Source organism: Pleurodeles waltl, chromosome 4_2 (genome assembly GCF_031143425.1).
Source record: "Pleurodeles waltl isolate 20211129_DDA chromosome 4_2, aPleWal1.hap1.20221129, whole genome shotgun sequence".
NCBI lineage: Eukaryota > Metazoa > Chordata > Amphibia > Caudata > Salamandridae > Pleurodeles > Pleurodeles waltl.
In genome coordinates this window covers 447,365,496-447,387,298 of record NC_090443.1, presented here as the reverse complement: position 1 = coordinate 447,387,298, position 21,803 = coordinate 447,365,496, and the positions used below count along the sequence as shown (strand labels likewise).

Genomic DNA, 21,803 nt, shown 5'->3' with positions numbered 1-21,803 from the left:
CGCAATTGCCAACTGGTTTCAATCGAAGAGTATGAACAGAGAATAACCCGGAGAGTAACGTTTCCTTTTTAAAGTGAAACTTCAACAATTATCAAATGGTGAAATAAAGAGTTAAAAAATTAGGTTTCAACATACACAGTTTTTAGATACAATAGTGCAATTAATGAAGTTTATTACATGAAGTCGATTTCATGATTTGGACTATTCACACGCAGCTTTGAGCTGTAACACACACTAAAGAAACTTCAGAAAACATACATGCAAATCATTTTTAAAACTTATGATCATACAAATCAGATACATTTATCAACAGGTTTAATTACAAACATAATCAGACTATTGATCAGATAAAAAAAATATTTATAGCTAAAGCAACCCTAAATTGGTTGAGTGCCTATCATTTTCATACGATAAGCAATAAGGAAACAGCGAATAACAGTACTTGGTTAAATTACGTAATGTCTTTAAATAAAGGTCATTTCCCAGCAGACAACTTGGCATATATTCCAACTCCAATGGAACCCGATTCCGAGTGGAACAGTGAAGGTCATTTAGCACTCAGAAATGGAGCTATCTCCCTTTAGCATGGCTTAACATATGCACAGAACCATAAATCTGTACCCATATCCAAAAAAAAACTGAAAATCAGTGATTTCATCATTACCTTTACCAGACACTAATTATATTAAAATTATGCATTTGAAGTAGAAAAATTAATTTTGTAAAAGGTGGAGTAAGTGATGTTCATTGAGAACCCTAAACCTTCTTTAAATTGTGGGCCATAAAAAAGAAATGTGTGGGGGGAGAGGCTTCTATTGCGGTATTCTTCTTTTTAGCCCATTACATTTCACAATTAATATTGACGTAATTGATAAAATGAGCGTCAGTTGCAATTAACAAGGATTGTTTTCTACATATTTATTAACAATAAAATATTAACCATGACAGATTACTACTTGGGGCTTAGATAATTTAAGTGCATAAACTGTTGATAATCAAATTAATTTGTGTGACAGTTCGAGTAAGTGACATTCATTGTGAACTCTAAAAACAAATCTTTAAATTGTGAGTCGTAAAAAAGAAATGTGGGGGGAAGCTTCAATAGTTTTTTTTTTTTTTTTTTACCCCATAACATTTCACAAAGAATACTTGCACAAATCATGTATTTTTTTTTTCAAGATAGCGAAATGGTCAATATGTATTGAAGCAATTGATAAAATGAGTGTTAAATGCTAATTGATAGGATTTTTTTGAATATAACTTAACAATAAAAAATAACCATTATAGAGTTAACTGGTATTCAGAGCTTAAATAATGTAAACACATAAAATGTGGATAATCATTATATTGCCATAAAACAGATGAAATCCATGTCTGCAATTTTAACATGAAAGCAAACATGGCAGTGCACAGTCTGCCTTTAATATGGCCATGTGGTAATGATGATTGTTGAGGAAGCCCTTCACGGCACAAAATACCCTCAATAATTATATGGCTTTTGCTGTACAAAAGTTGTTGACAAGTGTTAGTGTTCTGGTCATTATGTATACAAACACCCCCACATTTCTCTTTTTAGGGTTGAGCCTGTGAACACATGCGCTAGTGGGAGTGTCTCACTTATGTGAGATACTATTGTCTACATAAATGGCTTTGAGCCCTCCAATTGTTTACCTTTCTTTGGCCCGCACTGGCCAATTCTGGTGGCTGCAAACATTACTTCTGTTCATTGCTGTGGAGCTGGGACCAAGCACAGAGTGATTCAAGTTAATCCATGCCCGTCTGCTGCTTCTGACATAAATGGTACATTTCTTCCCCACTCCCGCCCCCTGCTGCTCGCTACACAGGGGTAGGGGGGGGGGGGGAGGATGTATCTTAGTTGGTACCCGCAAATTCACAGACCGAAAGGTCTTTATTAACAGAAGTTTCACTGCAATGAAGTATACAGCTAAAACACACCTGAAAGTCTCAACTTGTCACCAACAAGTATTCTTCTAAATTAACAAAAAAAAATCAGCTTCACCTTTTCATTAATATAAACACTTTCCAGACAATGTCGCTACAAAGATATTTTCAGTTTGAAAAATACAGTAAAACAGATTATACAAAACATCCTGTGCACGAGGCAGAACAAGACATGAGAGTCACTGCTTTTACAGATTTAAACACTCACAACACTAGAGATGTCCAACATAACACTTGGTCTCTCTCTGATCAAATAGTAAGCACAGTATGCCCCTCATTTATTTTACTGTGCCAGTAACAGCCTAGCCCTTAAATAATTTTCCAGCGCAGGAACCTCACCACGTCCACTGTGCAGCTGGGGATACGCAGCCTGCGCAAGAGCAGCTTCAACTTGACAACCGAGGGCCAGCCGTGGCGTCAAAGACCGATGTATCAGATGACGGAGGCTTTAAGCAGGTGGGTGATACTTGGCAGCGCTCAAACCTCGTCCACGAATCCAGGTCTGTTGTGCAACACCAACCCTGTGACACTGTCCCTCATCAACACCATCACTACAAACACTGCCAAAGCCAATAAGTTTTGTGTATGCAAGATCTATTGGGCCTGTCAATGTTTTGTTTGCAATGTTGTACAGTGCATCTGCTGTGCAACAGGTCTGAAAGTGAAGGGAAAAAAAAGTGCTCCGACTTGGCCGGTGCTGAGCCAATCATATCGCTTTTATTTTTTACTTTCAGCCATGTTGCACAGCAGCCACGCTGCTGTCCAACATAGCTAAAAATAAAAATAAAAAAAAATTAAAAAAAATGATTAAGTCAACAGATCTAGCACTGGCGACACCTATTGGCTATGCCATTGCTTGTTATATTTGATATAAAAATTAACAACTTTGAATATAGCTTATCCTGGGCAGAAATATATGGATGGCACGAATGCCAGTTTAATTTTGAACTTACATTTTTGTATTACATAAAGTGCACTCGTACAGTTTTCCATCAACATTTGGACCACACAATATCTACGAAATAACTTTTTTTTTTTTTACACTAGTTAGTGTAAAAGTGGACAGCACACATACAATCACTGGATGTTCACTGTGCAAGTGCATCAATGCAATCAGGGTAACAATACACCAGCCATCTCTACTTGTTTAAACCACCTAAACAGATTTATAGAATGGGGGTATTAATATAGTGCTCAAACCCTGTGAATATACGTTATGTAAGAGATGTTGGTATTACCAAACTCGTTTGGCCATTTCATTGCTTCTGGAAGTATGAAAGGTCAAGTTGGTCCATCCAGATTTAATTCTGACATTTGCGGGTCTCACAAACACATATGCAGCAGACATGTAACTCACTGTACTAGATTAGCATGATCAAAAATTGGTAACCTTAATAGAAAGTTAAAATTTATTTAATCAATCAAAATTCCTATAATGCAAGAGAGAACCACTCTTTCCGTTATCTAGAAAGACTGAGTTGAGAAAGTGCCAGGCCTGAGGCATAAACAGACAAAGGCAGTTATCTGCATGTAAGGGAGAGGCATAATAATTACATTTCACCCGAAATTGTTGGCTGTCAGCCATTAACATCTCTTTGCAGTTCTTCTTTTCGAAATGCAGAACAGGCAATTAGCAGTTTATGCCCACCAGCAAAAGGCTATAATGCTATTTCATGTTTTGCTTTACTTATGTTTCTGTCACTACCGTTTAACTTTATAGTATCCTAAGCTAACAGAAATTAGTTTCTTCCATTTTTTTTTTTTTAAAATGCACTGTATAATTATCTACCTTAGTTTATGGAATGATTAACAGTGATGAGATTTTTAACCTTAATTAAAAAGGGCCTACTCAAACACATGTTAGAAATCCACATCAAAAGGACGTTCATGGACTCACGCAGAAGGGTGCTTGGTGATCCTTTGGTGCCATTTTTAATGTGCTTAAAGTGAATAATTCTGGCACAATTACTGAGTAGTTGAGATTTGGCATCGATTCTTCGTTATATACTTTGGGCCCCAGAAAAAGTATTAGTTTTTTAGGGACTATAGATTACCTACATGTACATTTATTTCTAATTAAGCTGACTGGGGGGTTTCAGTATGAATGGTATAGTACAAATTGAATACAATGTATTACTGCATATTAGAACACACTGCAAGCTTGATCTAATTGTGGATAACCGAAATATTGGAACTTCCCAAAGTAATGTGTTTTCAGTGAGTACTGTATATTATATTGAAACCACATATTTTAGAAGGGCACACAACAAATACTGAAGTCGTTTTACTTAGTACATAAAACTGGAATTATTATGATTTCCTGAGTAAAGCCCCCTCTCTGGCTCACAATTAGATTGAGGTACCTTATGCAAGTATATATAAAGTCATACTATGGGAATGGCTAACATACAAGACATTTCTAAAATTGCTAACTCTAGTTTCTAATTCAGAGCCTTACAACCAAACAAGGATTTTTCTGCTGAGCAAAGTGACAAATTGCAGCTCCCCCCCCGCACCCCCCCCCCCCACTTGAGGGGTAGCCTTAGCTGATTGTAGTAAAACCCTGCCACCTTTCCTCCATTTGTTATTTTCTGCTTTGCAAGAGACCCACTTGAGTACTGAATTGTGTTGTTGTCATAAGATAGAATGCCTCAGAAGGGATGGCTACTGTTAAGGTCATTTTCAATAAATTCATGGAGGCTTTTCGGGAAAAACAAAATCTGGTCACATGGTGCATTGTTTATAGTACTTTCTTACACTGATAAATTAATTGTTTTCTAATAACATGGAAATTCTTTTAAAATCCAAGGGTTTTGGGCAGTGCTGCTGCAACATTTACCCAGGGTAAAGTAGTGCTTCCAGGTCAATACCGTCTTCAGTTGAGTCTAGCTGACATTAGGTGGAAGTCTGGCAGCTGCAGTTCTTTCAACGACAAATCCATAGTTGTACTAAAAAAACAAAAAAACAAAAATCAAAGAAAGGATTCTTCGTATTAACCGTCTGTTCTAGATCTGCTCCCAGATCAAATATTCTAATAACACACAAAGACCACCACAAAAACGCTAACTTTGGGGCAAAATGACCCCGTACCACACGAAAACCAATGCAGCTTAAACACTGATTTCTTTTTTTTATGCACTCGTTCACCAGCTCAACAGCCTGTTAAATCTGAGTGTGGGACTCCGGCAATGTACTACCCACTGTTGAATATTTTTGGTTACTGATACAGGTTTTAATTGGTGTTAACCAAACTTTTTCAACTCGTAGTTTTGTTGTCTGTAATTGTTTAGTTGTTATGACTATTTGTAAATGATAAACACGTTTCACAAACAGAAATAAGTTAAGTACTATGAAGCTTTTTACCTTTTTGATGCCAAATGATTACAGCAGCGCCTGGTTTTGGAAGTTTTCCCACCTGTTCTTTAGAATATATTCAAGTGAAAGAAGCGCGCACTGTTCCTCCTTTTGGTGACAATAAAGGCAATCATATGAATTATCTTCAAGTAAAGCAAGGGAACCAGGTTTGTGGGGTGTAGTTAAACAACTTCTATTAACTTCTCACCATCATTTTTAAGCTCCAGGAAGGGAATTTTCTGTTCCCATATTTGTGTGTGAAAACCGCCGACTGACTTTGTTATATAATGTATAACAAATATTATGGCTAGGGTAGAGCTGTTACAGTTGCATATTCATATGTGATGCACACATGCGTACCTACGTGTGAAGTATGTATTTGACAAATCTTCACTTTGGCTATAAGTATGGAATTAATTTTCAGGTACATGTATCTATTATAGCACTGTGAAGTAGGTGCTATCGTAAAATAATGGGCTGCCAACCGAGATGGATGTGCACAGCAAAAGACAAGGATTCTTTGCAGGGGTAAAAGACAATTATCTTTATGCTAGTGCATGCTCACTGAGTGAAGCATTTAGAACATGCTCTTTTGGGACCTCGGTGGACATACACAGGCATACTCAGTATGCCATCTCCCTTCCATGACGTCTGCACTGGCCTGCACACACATTATGAGCTAGACCTTATGCCAACCTTCAAATCAAATGATAAGTTTACAGTGTGGGAAAATCAAGCTGGGCAACCCTGGGAGTCCCTTAGGCACTGGGGTTTGGTGGACTCCACAACAATGTAATGAATTCTACCTCCCATGGTTGCTGCTTTCCGACATCAGTCGTTTGAGCGGAAGCCACCCGGTTGCATCCTGGTTATAGAAGCTGCTGTCAATGGATGACTTCAGCCTCAGAATCTCTTGCTGTTATTCACTGGCGGCAGCCAGGAACAAACATGCGAATGTTCAGGCAGCAGGTCACCAACATCAGCTGGAGATGCTGCCACTCCATTGTTCTGGATGGAGCGTGCAACACTAACGTTCTAACAAAGCAGTAATATGTTTAAGATGCAAGACTCTAGGTAATAGCGTCCAAGTATATTTCTGTTTCTGTTGAGCATGAACTAGGCCCTTTAATGAATCGGTTTTGTAGGTGTTAAATCCCACACCCCAGCAATGTGGCTTTGCCTCTGTATTATTTTCTGACATCAGCTTAGGCTTTGGCCCTGTGCATCTTTCACCAGACCTTTGATCTTAAGTTCAAAAAGGAAAGCTACAGTGCTTTTAACTGATCAAACGGGAGACTCTCTGTGGGCTTAAGATGTACACTTAGGCCCTCATTACAAGTAGCTCTGCTTTCTGCAAGGTCATTATTCCATACTATAAAATGAGCCACAAAGGTGTTTGAAATTTATCTGGTGCGATAAATGTAGACTCTTACAAGTTGTGCCCACAAAATTGAGTATGAAGTGGCTTTTGGAGGTTACGGCACCAACTTCCACAAGTTCTGTTATTTTCCCGCCAGTTTTCCTCTCAGTGAATACTGTCAGGTTTCACCTGCCCACATTTATCCAGGGGCTGCGGATTTTATCACACCGGTTATTTGCTTAAAAATACACACCTTCTAGCACCTCTAGGTGACTGTTCCGCAGCAGCTAAATAATTAGACTGAGTTTTCCTTTAAAGCATTCTGGTTGCACCCTGGCTGGGCTTTACAGGAACAATCTATGGCTCCAGTCCGCAGCTGGCACAAACCAGTTGGGCCTAGGTGGGACTTAGCAGGAAGACTAAGAAAAAGATCTAACCAACACCTATATTTCACCCCCGGGCCAGCTACAGCCACACACGTTTTTAACATGGCAAGTAAATAAGAAGGAAATAGGTTTGACTTGCCCCTGGGTTGTGGGCTGGGCACTCGAGGATGTGTTTGGGAAACCAAACATTTCAGTTAAAATCAGACAGCATGCTATCTTCGGGACAAAGGGGGTGAAGAGCTCAGTATTTTCATGTTTTTAATGCAAGAAGGTCTTGAACTGGGGAGTGCTGGGTTTCAATTAAGTAAAATATCCTTATTTTGGAGTCCCTCTGCCCCATTCCCAATCTATGTCACCTTGTCTGAGAACCAGGCTTCTGACAAAAATTACCAGCAGCTGTTGAATGTTTTTCACTGATCTTTTAATTCAATTTCCTTTTGATACTGGTGGAACGTGGTATCACTCAGGTAATGCCTTGCTACATGAATGTGGTTTGTGTGGCATGATCTTCAAAATATTATAAATGAATTTGTTGACTGCAGTGCATAGCTACAGCCATCCTAGGTTTCAACATATGAACCGAACAAACTGTATGTCACAGATATTACAAACCTCGTTTTCAATGTCTGAGAGTGTCTTGATTTGCAGCTCTAGAAATGCAGACGACCACACCTGCACAAAAAAAGTTAAAAAAAATTATAAAGCTTTAAGTAATTTGGTATTCTCTAGACTGTTATCCCATTAACGATTTTTTTCCATGTTGATTAAAAAAAAGAAAGGGCAAACGGGTGAACAAACTTCCCATGTTGTTTGTATTTGCATTCCATTAATACAGTCCAGAGGAAGCAATAGTGAATGCAGAAGGTTTTGAATGCAAAATGACTGGACTAATCTCCCTGTAGAAGTGTCACCAGCGTTATTACACTGGTCAAAGCAGAACACAAATTCTGATCACTTCTGAAAAGGTGAGCCAAATGTCATACATACGAAGAGGTAAAGTACTCTAGATAACTACTCTTCAGCAAGAGTAGCCTACAGTTCCAATGAGTAGCTAATATGTATGTGACCCATAATACCAGAGGATTAGATATGTCTTTAAACATTTGTGATGTATATTGACAAAGATAGCAAAGAGGGGTGCATATAGAAACAGCACAGCACTGACTTCTGACCTTGTATATATCATTTCTTTCTAGAACATCTGGATCACAAAACAGCGCTGCCAAACGTAGGATAATATTCCAAAGTGAACACTGTTTATCCAGCATTATAAATCACAATTTTAGCAATGCTTTATCAGTTTATGCCCTTCAGCAATACTCACATTTGGAGAGATGTTCTTATTTTCAAATCTGGGATGCAGAGCAAAGGGGACTCCATCCATAGCTGAAAGAAGCAAAGCTCGTTTGTATTAGAGATCTTTAGATGGCTTACTCAAACCAACAAAGAGAACAGTGGCACCAGGGTGAGATGCACTCTTCCTCAATCGGCAAACCGAGTATGTGATGGCAGTTTCTGATAGTTTTCAACATCCAGTTGGGTGGAATCTCATAGTTACTTTGAACGTTAAAGGTAGAGATAGTCTGGATGTTTTGCTACTCTTCAGAGCTTCAATTGTTATTGGATCTTTCCAGGAAGGTCCCAAACTGGGGAGTTTACATTTTATAAATGGCTACAAGGTTTACCGCTGATAGGGTTACAAGATGTTCCTAAGTCACCCAGGACACAGTGTTCCAGCCCTGCTCCTTCATCTAACACAATGCATTCTACATGTGGGCTTAATATATCAAATGTCAATCTTTGTGAAAAGAACTCCCTCGATCAGAGCACAGACTTTTCGTTGACTTGGAGTCATCTGGTAACAACACTCAAGTTCCTCGCCATTTTACCCTTATCACTGCTGAACCCTTACCCTTTCTTCGAACAAGGAAACATGGGTAGCATGATCAAAGTGAAACTCTAACCATATTCAGCAGCTGGCATTCTAAAATACGTTTAAAGTAAGAATGTTTGATTTCAAGTGTTCTTATGGCTGATGGTATTTTTATTTCCAGAGTGCTACCCTCATCGCTTGCACTCAGGCCCTCCTCTATCAGGTGACCCACTGCATGTTGGCATTCTTTCTCCAAAGCGGTACCCTGTCACTTCTAAACTTTGAAATGTACGATATTTAATACCATTCATTATTACATAAATTGAAAACAAAGTACAAAACTCAAACCCTAACTCATTTCAAACATTAAATAATATTACATTGCATGTAATTAAAATAAAAATGCGAATTTACCACAATCCTCTTTACCAAATACCTAATTATAACATTCCCTACATTAAATTTAAAAAATAGGTAACCCAAATTGCTTTTAACTATTATGTTAAATAATCAGTGCTACGAAACACAACTATCAAGTACTTAATTTGAATACTTCATTAGAATGTTATATTGAAAATAGTTAACCCTAACAAAAATTACATATTTGATTAAAATATATGAATCAAGAGTGAACCTATCCAACTCATAACAAATGGTTAATAACTATTCATTAAACTAATTAACACATTGCTGAACAATTACAAATGTAAATTGTTTCTTTATATCAACATTGACTTAAATTAAGAAAAACAAAATGCATATTAATATATATTGTTATGCTAGTAATAACCAAATTAAATAAATTAATTTGAAATAAACAATTTAGAAATAATGAAGTAAATATTTAGTTGTTTCTGTTCTATGTTATTACCTGTGTAACAAGTCAACGTAACAGTTGGTGTTAATAACATCAGTCACAGTAATAGTATTCGTCACATTAACTGTCTTGCATCTTGTTTCTAATAATAACAGACTACCATGAACACAGTAAGTACCTGTAATGCCGTAGATATTGGTTGCATCATAGACTGAATTTGAGCGCTCCAGCGTAGCTTGCTTCATGTTGGGCCTTTCCGGCATAGCACTTGATGTCCGCCTGGGTCTGCAGACAAAGAAATTTAGCATTTTAAAAATGAAATTGCATGAAATAAATGTTTAGCAGACCAGTATGTGTGAGGGATGATAATTGGATTAAAAAATCATTCTATTATTATTACAGGATACCAAGTGTAATACCAGCGTTTTTTTTTGTTTTTTTGCAGCATTTCAGCACTCAAATGTAAGAAAAACAGAAAAATATGCCTTTGCATTTCGGTAGAGGCTAAAATGTAATGGAAATGCCTAAGCCAACAGTCATAAACCACTCGAAACTCCTTTGGGCAATATTCCAGTTTATTTTTATATTCTTAACTTGCCTGGTACGACAGGCCTTGTGCTAAGACAGTGAAGAGTAGATTGCATATCTAAACATAGCACGCAGGGCACATACGAATGGATGGGATACTGCACTCAAAGGATGTCACTTAAATGTGATCAGATTTTGTGAACTTATGTTCCTTAACTACTATGTGTGGTTTTTGGGGCAACGTTGCATCTAAAATATCAGACCTTATGAAAACAATGTAAAGGAAAATGTGACTGCTAGAAGAGAAATCTAAACGCTGCCTGGATCATTCTGATCCAAAACAGAAGCCACACTCCACCTGATAATGTCTTTGAGACTGCCGACACAATGTCTGAAAATAGCATTTGCATATTCTTTGTTCTAAAGGTACAAAAAAAGCAGTAAATGTTAAACTGTTTATCTTCTCCGGCATGAAACGTTGATGTTGCACATGCTATTTCATGTCACTGACGCGTGCACATGCATGACAACCCAGTGCAGCGTCACTCAGCCCTCACTTTACAAATCAAATCTGTTTTGACAATAGGTACGGGAGGGGGCTCCTGGTTTGAAAACATGGGCACGAATTCACAGTTCCATTATCAAAGGAAATGAACAAAGTCTAAAAACTAAAGAAAGATAATTAATTTTAAGTCTGGCGCCCAACTTGTAATTTAATTTCCTTCCATTCTGTACAAGGGCAGCTGTTAATGGGGACACACACGGAGAGCACTCGTCCAGTAACTCGGGGACCAGATAAATAAAAATAAACATGAATCTGAATCCATGTGGAAGACCTAGGCATGATCGATCTATGGAGGGGTGTTACTTTATAGAGGACACCAGAACAGACAGTTCACTAATAAGTTGGTGAATTTTGATGCTACGATACATTTCTTGTCCCGACTTCCGACATTGACCAAATTGTGTGATATTGAGTACATAACTAACTTGCTAAGCTCAGTTAAGCTATTTGAAAACATTGGAAATGCTCACTGTCAAAGAGGTAAAGAATAAGAAAAATAAATGTAGGTGCAAGGAAGTAAAGAACACGAAAGGCAATAGCTGCTGCGCAACACTTACTGCGTTCCAGTGGAGTCTGAACCTTCCAAGGACAGGCCTCTCATGTCCAAACTGACGCTTCTCGGTTTGGGGAGTGGCTTTGGCACAGCAACCTTATCCTTTTTGCACCAGATAACAAAGCCGTTGATGTCCCTGGAACAAAATGGAGGCATGTTAGAGATCGAGTGTGGCATTATCGTCTAGTCCCTAAACAGAATAGAAGTTCATAGTTGTGAACTTAAGGCTTCCTTGCGTAACAGAATGCTCGTCTCCGGCTTTAGACTACAAATTTCACGATTACTAGTCACTTGTATTTGTTAAAGGGTTTTTTTTCTTCCATATTCTACGGTTCCTGTTCGATGATTTACTCATGGAAACTGTACTAGGAATTATTTAAAAAGAGGAGAGATGACACAGGAAAAGGAAACTAAGTTGATTTGAAACACTTAAACTAGAGTATCAAATAGTAGTTGAAAAGTTGGTAGGAATAGTTAATTAAACAAAAAAATAACCACATTTCCCCTTTTTACAGCATTGCTCTTATTTTATGACTGGAACAAATGCATCAAAGTTGTGGTACTGGACTTCCAAAGATAAGTGCTCTCCTTTTTTCAGACCCCAGTACCCAAACCCGAATGCTCAGGTCACTTTAAAATGAAGGGCGTATATTTTCGAAGAACGCACAAAGCCAAGACTATTCTCTTTACATCTTTAACTTTTATCCCAATAATAAATAGATCTCTCTTAGGGCTGCCGTGGTCAATACATTTCTGATTATGTGCAGAATCCATATGATAGTCTTAAAGAGACATAAATCCCACATACCCGACGCGCATAAACTGCGGCACAGATTGTTTACTTTTTGAAGAAGTCAACTTGATGTCAAAAACCGCCATGTCCGATGCACCCAGTGGGAGAAGTTTCACGCATATTCGCTTCTTCTTTGATACGGAGGTCTCTGGAGTAAAGTGAAACCAAATCCATTTTTACACATTTTTTTATTGCATTCTTATGTGCATCCTAAAGAACTCCAAGGTATGCACTTGTAAATAAAAAAAATCACAATAAAATTTAGACTAAATCTCAGGAACAACCTTTCAAGATGAGATAACGAACATTTCAATGCTCTAAGTGTCCAGTGAATAAATCCAGCAAAGGCGCTGAGAGGTCAAAGATACTCCAGTCCAAATGCGGGAAAGAACACACAGAAGTAATGTTGGAGTTCTGGTGAAATTCTCTGTAGTGAAATATAGGTTGGGTAACCTGAGGGCAACAACAGTACTATGTTCCCTTTCATTTGGGGATTTATGTTTACATTCTTCAAATCAGTTTATGGGCCCTGTGCTGGTAACCTATATCCCTGCCAGCCTCCGTATAAGACAGTAGATTTAGTAAAACCTGGAAAAGTGGTGGTGTGCATATTCAGCACTGGTCTGTGTGTGTGACGAATTCAAACTCAACTCGCCCTTTCATCCTTCTGAAGGTGATGGGATGAGTAAGGGTAACTCATTTAACAGCTAGTACCAGTATTTAAAGGGCAAAACTGAATTCTGGGTCTTGAGTAGGATGGCCAGATGAGGCCCTTCCTATAAGTGGGGGGCACCACCTGCCCTGCGACCTGCAATCTCCAGCAGGCATTAAAACTCCCCGCTCTGCTTTTTTATTTTAAACTACATAGTGAAAGATTTCTAAATGTAATCACACTCTGTCAGCGACTTAAAGCTCAACTGTAAAATTTACTGACCAATATGAAGCATTTTTATTTTAGTGCCCAGTGACAATTTGTTGATGATGTGTGGTTAATTAAAATAATAAAATGTGGAAACCTTAATGAGACAGCCGCAGCCTCACATAGTCTAATTCGATATCCTTGAACACTGCAGGCCCATTTTAGTTATTAAACCGTGACAGAAACATCACTATCACACTTATGCCATCATTATGAGTGCCCCTTTAATTCCGACTGAGGGAGTAACTAGAGTTAGCAGGCGCTTAGAAATTACAAGTTGTTTGTGTTTCACGCATAGATGTCTGTGTGAAACACCAGGAGGGAAATCATCGAGAAATACACAGTTTCCCGTGCTGTAATTTGCTTTTCAAAATAGAGGTCGCAGGATCATGTAAAATATGCCATTTTTTTATTACATTTTTTTTAAGTCCATTGACCACAGATCCCCAAAATAGGGCTTCTGGGGGTCAGATCAATTGTGGGATCCAAGAACATGAAATCGCCGAACCTTGACCAAAAATCTTTGGAAACTAATGACTTTAGTGTTTATAAAACAACTTGTAGTTATAACAGACAAAATCTCCAATTGACGAAAATATCTGTCATTTATAATTCCATAGCTGTTTGTAAAAATGCAGAATGTGTATGTTCTCAGCATCACTTTTTAGTTACTCATCCTATAAACAGCTAAAAATACATGCTTCTTTGGGCGATGGATTTTTGCAAGTGGGAGCTGTTTTTACATCTTCCTTAGTATTGGCTCTTCCCAGTCAACTAACCATCTGGATAAGACTCAGTTAGATATCTATATGTGAAGACACATGGCCACTAAGGAGTGTTCTAACCTCCACCTGGCTTCTAGCATCCTCTTCCTACATCTGCCACTGAGCAATGCATAGTTAACCCACTGCGCCACGACTTTGTCTTCACCACCTAACTCTTCCTGAATCCTCCCCTTTTGCACATACGTGCATCTTTTCTTTCCCTTTACCCTGTAATTTGCCTCTTAAATTAATGTGAGTTATTCTATTTGATTTCTTCCCCATCCCATCCCTTACCACAAGTTAATATGTGAAAGTTATTACATTGCCTTGCATCATAAACATGTTTAGTGCAATGGAATATTTGCAAGATCGAAGCAATTAACACAGAAAAAACAATGCAGAGTTTTACTCACTTGGTTCCAAGAACTCGCCGATGTAGGTATATCCGCCAGGCAGTGGGGACCGTTCACTCAAAATCTGGATGTCTGTCACCACGTTCTGAAAAAGGCAAGAGTCAGACAAACTCAAGGCAACACAGTTTATGAAACAACCTCAAGCAAATGTTGTTTAAGTATTGTGGACAAAAACTGAAGGGAGGAAGAGTGTCCAGATGAGGCAAGGTCATTGAGCGAGACCAAAGCATATCACGTCCATCACCTGCACCAGAATGGTCAGTGTTGTAGCCCCGAGTGGTGAGGCCAGTTTTATTTGTGCACTCAGGACTCTGTCCTGCAGAGCTTATCCCAACTTTCTTTTCAGGGATGTCCAAGGGACATGATGCTTCAGAAATCTAAATGCCCTGCAAAACAACCCCCTTATTCCTTTTTGTAGACATGCAGAGAGGTGACAAACACTATGGCAGCATTCTCACTTAATTAAACCTCTAATAATACCCTTTTTTTTTTTATTATGTCAGGGCTCATAATATGCCAAGGTTGAGTTTTTAGCAGGTTCTGATTTTGCCACCTTTTCCGAAATTCTACATACAGTGGCTTGGAAGTACGCTTGAAGTGGTTCTTCCAGGATTGAAATGCCCTTGACTCAGCGCACAGCCACAAATTAACATGATTGAGGGTATTCACCAGTTCCTCTTCACTATCTTCCGACAATGAAATTGTTTCACATTTTACTTTCTGTCAAGGACAGGAAGACAACTTTTACCAGAGTGGGATAAACCGGGTTGTAGAAAAAAAAAGAAAAAAGAAATCACTTTACAATTATTCAACAGATCTTCACATAAGTAAATATACCAATGTATATTTGCTTTTGCATAAATGGTATTCACTAATGTTTGCTAGGAGTATGACTTTTATGCCTGCTTCTGTAAGCTCGTGAATTCTGGAAAGTATTAAATTGGCACCAATTCAAGCATATGTACTTGTGGGGGCAGTTTTGTGACTTCCTGTAAGAAATGAGCCCCTAATTTAAATTATTATGCGTATAATGCTGCTTTTATCGTTGAACACTGACTCTCCATCAATAATCTTTTTTAAAAATACTGGCATGGGTCAAACATTTTATACTGCCTCTGAAAATTACTATTTAAAGTTGTACAATAATTTAGCAAACATTTTTTTCAAGTTGCAAATGTTAGTGTAAGTTTTATTTTGAAAGCAAATAATCACCAATCTTACTTTAATTCTCTGCATTTGTCTACATGTAATCAGGAAGCCTTCAATGAACATAATTGACTCAAATGTATAAATTCTGTAAAAGTGTACATGTTTTTACACCGAGACCTCTGCCAGTAATACAAGCTGAACTCTAAGCTCTCTGCATTTCTTTGGAGAACGTGCTCTAATAGGGAAAGCATGGGATAAATGAATTGTATATGCATGTTTGACCAGCTTATTCGTACCTTGCCTTAATGGCAGGCAAATCCCCTTTCACAGAACCATACAGTGGTACTCGCAAATGCCGACCAAAGAGTTTGTGTTGCAGGGGATTGGGCATATTTTCCAGTAGACAAAATAAACATGAAAACATGTTGTCTTTGAGGCTTCATTGGGTGACAGGAGTACCACACACGTGCTTCCCTTAGCAATTTTCAAAATAGAGAATGTTGGTCACTAATTATGCCTTTGAAATGCCTAAAGGCATTTCCTGAACTACAGAATGCTGTGGTGTAGGTTTTGAAAAACATGTATTTAGAAATCTCAGTCCTGGGTTACTACCATGAGTTGGCCAGGCTATTACCTAGACACAGTTCATGGTGCAGCACTGCCCAAAGAGTGCATAAGAATATATTCTGCTCTCCTGTGTCTACCATATTAACTAATCGCCAGAAACTCAAAGGTGTCTAATACAGGTGTGTAAATATGTATGTTTCGTGACTTAAATCTGCTTACCTCACCACTCTGAGCTAAGCTCACACTGAGGAAGTAGCCCGATTTCTGCCCAAATCCTTTCCCAAAATTTGCAGATGTGCCTTCCACCGTACTTGAGATCTAGAAGAAAGAGTTTTGGTATTAAACAACACTGGAGAGAATGTGGAAAAAAAAAAATGGATAAAGGTTTCAAACAAGCACCACGAACTGGCCAGGAGACCACTTGGCTCCACCAGCCGCCTCCGTGCCCCTGATCCCCGTCTGCCACCAGGAATAGAGATCGAGGCCCTACACCACCCGCAGGCACCCACCTGTGCCTCATCCCTGGTGCCTAGTGGTAGGCTCACTGTATCATTGCTTTGCTTTTAGCTTTTTCGTTGTTTAAAACTGTTATTTCATTCACTGTACCGCTTAGAATTAAATTTGTGCCTTTGTTTTTGGCTGTTTTGTTTTTCTGTGCCTGTTTTCGAGCCCGCCCAGCTCAGCCGTCTCTCTCCGCTCTCCCGCCCCCCTCGCGCAACCATTGGTCCCTCGCCTCCCACCTCCCAGCTGCTCCTCCCTCCCACCTCCCCCTCTTAATGGCGGACGCGCCAGAGGCAAGACCGTCTGTGCCCAGCGCCGGTCCCCCTGGTCCTCTCAACCCTAACCCCCCTAGACAACACTACTCAGCCACCACACTACACGCCCTCAACCCAGGTCTACACCCCGCCTGCGCCCAAGCCAACCCCAAGCACACACATGGACCCTTTACATGCTATGCAGGCCAGTTGTCCAGCACCCCCACAAACACCATAAATACCCACACGCCAACCCCAAAACGCCACACAACGCTAGCACACTCTACAACAATACCCCAACGCACAACACTTACACCCCCCACAGCAACACCATCACGCACCACAACACCACCAAAAACACCCACATGCCCCGTGCCAACCCCAATAAGCCCCACAACAACACTACCACAACCCAAAACACCACCAACACCCCCCTCAACAACACCATCACGCACCACAACAGCCCCCGCAATCACCTTAACTGCATACTCCTAAACACCCGCTCCATACACAAGCATGCCATCAAACTCTGGGACCTAATCACGTCACACTCCGCGGACATTGCCTTCCTCATGGAAACTTGGATTAATCCCTCATCTGAGCCCAACATAACCATAGCCATCCCAGAAGGCTACAAAATCCATCGTAGAGATCGTCTAAGCAAACCATGAGGTGGCATCCCCATTGTACATAAAAACACCATAAAGATCACCACCAACATACTCGACATCCTAGACAGCGCAGAACACCTGCACTTCCTAATTCACATAAACCCCAACACCACCCTCAGAGGAACCCTCATTTACAGACCACCAGGACCTCGCCCCCCCCCTTTCTGTGACACCATCAGCCCCCACGCCCTCACTTCCACAGACTATGTCCTCCTTGGTGACATCAACTTTCACCTGGAGAACCACCACGACCACAACTCCACATCCCTACTAGACAGCCTCACGAACCTAGGACTCAAACAACTATTCACATCACCTACCCACTCAGCAGGACACACGCTAGATGCAATTTTCACCTTCAGCAACCACATAACCTTCATACACACCAACGAACTCCACTGGACCGGCCACCACTGCGTCCATTTCTCCTTCTTGAAACCCCCCCACACACCACCACCACCAACACACCACACCCTACTGCATGTGGGACGAGATCCCCGCAGAACACCTTAACGCCCAGCTTGCACAAAGCCCCCCCCCCAACACCAACGACCAACACTTCTGCCCATAACCTCACACAATAGATTACAACCTGTGCAGACTCACTTGCCCCTCTTAGAAGAAACATCACCACCCGCAACATCAAGAACACCCCTTGGTTCACCACTGAACTCTAAGCCTCCAAGATTGAATGTCGCAAAACAGAAAAAGCTTGGCGCCAGGAACCCTCAATGACCAACGTCTCCACCCTCAAAACCACCGTACGCAAATATCACCAACTCATAAGGACCACCAAAAGGGATTACTACAAGGAACGCGTAGACAGTAACTCACATAAGAGCAAGGAACTCTTTACCATCATTAAAGAGCTCACCAAACCCAAATCCTGCAACACTGACCCCACTCACACACACAACCTCTGCAACTCCCTCTCCAACCACTTCCACCTCAAAATCTTAGACATAAACAACAGCTTCACACCACCAGCACCCACCACCTCCACGACCAACAACAACACTCCCCCTCCCCAACCTACTACACACCTGGGCCCCTACCAACGACGAAGAAACCAAAGTAACCATGAATTCCATCCACTCAGGCTCGCCCTCGGACCCCTGCCCCCCGCCGCATCTTCAACAAGACCAGCCCAACCATCACTCCCAAGCTTCGCGCCGTAATCAACAGTTTCATCGACTATGCCACCTTCCCAGACTCCTGGAAGCACGCAGAAGTAACCGCTCTCCTGAAAAAACCCAAAGCAACCCTGATGACCTCACGAACTACCGCCCAATTTCTCTTCTCCCCTTCCCCGCCAAGGTCGCTGAGAAGTTAGTGAACGCCCGCCTGTCTCACATCCTAGAGGAAAACAACGCACTCAACGCCTCCCATTCTGGATTCTGCAAGAACCACAGCACTGAGACCGCCCTCATCGCCTGTACTGATGATATCAGAAACAGAGTCGACAAAGGCGATACCGTCGCACTCATCCTCCTGGACCTCCCCGCAGCCTTCAACACTGTCTGCCACCAAACACTCCGTACACGCCTGTACAACGCAGGAATCCGACACAGGGCCCTGGACTGGCTCGCCTCCTTCCTCGCCGAAAGGACCCAGAAAGTCCGCCTCCCTCCCTTCTAATCCCCAGCAACCAAGATCATCTGCGGAGTTGTTCTCAGCCCCACCCTCTTCAACATTTACATGGCCCCGCTCGCCAACATCCTCCGCCCACATGGAATCACCATCATATCCCATGCAGACGACACACAGCTCATCATCTCCCTCACCAGGAACCCCACCACCGCCAAGACCAACCTCTACGCCGGACTCCTAGACACCGCCAAATGGATGACAGCAAGCCACCTCAAACTTAACTTCAACAAAACCGAAATCATCATCTTCGGCCCCAACAAAACAATATGGGACGACTCCTGGTGGCACACCACCCTAGGATCACCGCCAACACCCACCACCCACGCACGCAACCTCGGCGTCATCTTAGATTCTTCTCTCTCCATGACCCAGCAAATCACTCGATCACCTCCTCCTGCTTCAACACCCCCCGCCTGCTGCAAAAAACCTTCAAATGGATACCCATAGAAACCAGAAAGCCTGTTATCCATGCACTCATCAGCAGCAGGCTAGACTTTGGAAACGCCTTCTATGCTGGCACCACAGTCAAGCTCAGAGGATCCAAAACGCAACCACACGCCTCATCCTGAACCTCCCACACCATGAACACATCTCCGTCCCCCTCAGATCACTTCACTGGCTTCCTATCAACAAAAGGGTAATCTTCAAAGTCCTCATCCACGCACACAAATCCCTCCACAACACTGGACCAGCCTAACTCAACGAAAGAGTGAACTTCCACATTCCCACTCGCCACCTCCGCTCCGCCGACCTCGCCCTCACCACAGTTCCTTGCATTCAACGCACCACCTCCAGAGGCAGGTCCTTCTCCTACCTCGCCCCCAAAACCTGGAACTCCTTCCCCACCAACCTCCGCAAGACCCAGGACTTCCTGTCTTTCAGAAAACACCTCAAGACATGGCTTTTCGACCAGTAAAACGGCAGCCCACCCCTCCCCACCCCGCCTTGAGACCCTTACGGGTGAGTAGCGTGCTCTATAAATGTTTTGATTGATTGATTGGTTGACCACAGGGGTGTCTTAAAAGTAGGCAAACAGCCTTGCAGGCGTATTAAGAAAGCTCTGAGGACAAACTATATCTGTGATCTTAGAGCAGGTGTGTTCTTCAAATGCAAATGCCTGACCACTTAACCATGTCTGTGTTATTACTAAAAAAAATGTTCTTTTTTTTTGGAACACAAAATATTGTTACTGCACCACACCTACAGCGTTACTTTATACAATATCCTTGCCAAATCATACCTCTGACATTAGACTACGGATCAACTATTATGCCATTATGACATGCCTATTAGGCTGCAAGTCTGAATCTATATCACCTATCTGGCACAAAACTTCACCATTTCAACTGATTATATTTATTAGGTTTTATACTGCTTTTGTCTAAGAGCAGAACAAAAGGTATTCATGTAATGAACAAATTACGTACCTTTGTTAATTCTATTTCTGGTTGACACTCTAACCACAGAATCCCTCAGGCCTCAAACTGCATCTGGAAACTTTTCTTTCAACAGGCCTGCAAGCTGACAGGTGTTATCAGGTGCTGAGGTGGTACCAAGGCACATCCAGAAGTGATGAGACAGAATGCATATAGGTCCACCCCTGCATACTGAAGTCAATTTCACAAGCAACGAATGGGCCCTCAGACGCAGTACTGAGTGGCAGACAGCATTCTTACCCTAAATTATGACCTTATAAACTAAAAGAAGTCAACGTTGCAGAACAGGGGGAGGGCGGGCAAGTGGGTGGAGGTGAGGAATCTGAAGTTAGGTATCCATCAGAAAGAGTTTACCTAAGTAACTTGTTCTTCCGATGGATACTCCTAAATGCAGATACGTTGCCTATCTGAATCAAAGCCAAATTATTACCCTTATTATGGTGGTCGACCTGGAGAGTGGACTTCACAGCAGGGCACGTTACAGGACAGAAAGGACATACCGGACAACCAAGACAGCAGTAGCTGATGAAGGTATGGACAGAAGCCCATCTGGTGGCTTGTAGATAGCCAACAAAGGCACTCCTGTAGCCAAGGCGTTATTGTAGGAAGCTGGCTACCTATGCGCTATACCAATGTAGAGGTACCCTATGCAGCTAGTACAGGGAACCCTTGTTGGCTGACTAAGTTTAAAATAATAACCCTAAATGTTCTCTTTTGTGGTAGTGTGGGCAAACAGTTTAGGCTTATCAGAGGGTGGGGCTAACAATTTGTTGAACACAAAGAGCCAATAAATGAGACACACACACTCAAGATCAGTTTTAGAAAAATACAATACATTTTATATTATGTTTTAGCACTAAAAACCTTCAAAATTAGGTAGGTACTGTTCAGAAAGTTACTTTGCATAGTGAGGTAAGTAATTCACAAATGAGTTTTTACGTGGTAATGCTTTTCACTGGATAAAGATTGTAGACTGTGAATGGGAGTTTGCATAGGTATCTCTGGGATCCCCTTTAGCCTGTAGGGTGCTAGGGGGGCAAGGTCTCAAGACAAGCAAGCTGTTCAGGTTTACTTGTCCTGCGGTGTCTGGGTGTCGGTCGGGTGCCCTGCACACTGCACAGTAGGTGAAGAGGGGGCAACCAGAAACAGCCTGCAGAGGGGGACTTTGGGACAAGTCTTGGAGCTCCCAACAGGGTGCTCAGTTCGTGAGAGTCCTGGGAGAAAGGGGGCACAGTTGATGTTCGAGAATCTAGGCTTTAAGGTGCATGTCACAAGAAATAGAATACTA

At 41.2% G+C, this 21,803-nt stretch overlaps 1 protein-coding gene across 2 annotated transcripts in view; it reads right to left on the bottom strand.

Moving 5' to 3' along the window:
- Positions 1-155: 155 nt before the first annotated feature.
- MVB12A (multivesicular body subunit 12A) overlaps positions 156-21,803 on the bottom strand; it is a 62,559-nt gene continuing 40,911 nt past the window's right edge. For both annotated transcript variants that reach the window (XM_069231768.1, XM_069231767.1), the window contains 8 exons: positions 16,223-16,321; positions 14,288-14,372; positions 12,207-12,339; positions 11,403-11,534; positions 9,931-10,037; positions 8,387-8,448; positions 7,675-7,734; positions 156-4,910 (listed from right to left, as the gene is read on the bottom strand). In XM_069231768.1, coding sequence (XP_069087869.1) covers positions 4,848-4,910; positions 7,675-7,734; positions 8,387-8,448; positions 9,931-10,037; positions 11,403-11,534; positions 12,207-12,339; positions 14,288-14,372; positions 16,223-16,321 — 741 coding nt within the window. In that variant the 3' untranslated portion in view covers positions 156-4,847. The remainder of the gene's footprint in view (positions 4,911-7,674; positions 7,735-8,386; positions 8,449-9,930; positions 10,038-11,402; positions 11,535-12,206; positions 12,340-14,287; positions 14,373-16,222; positions 16,322-21,803) is intronic.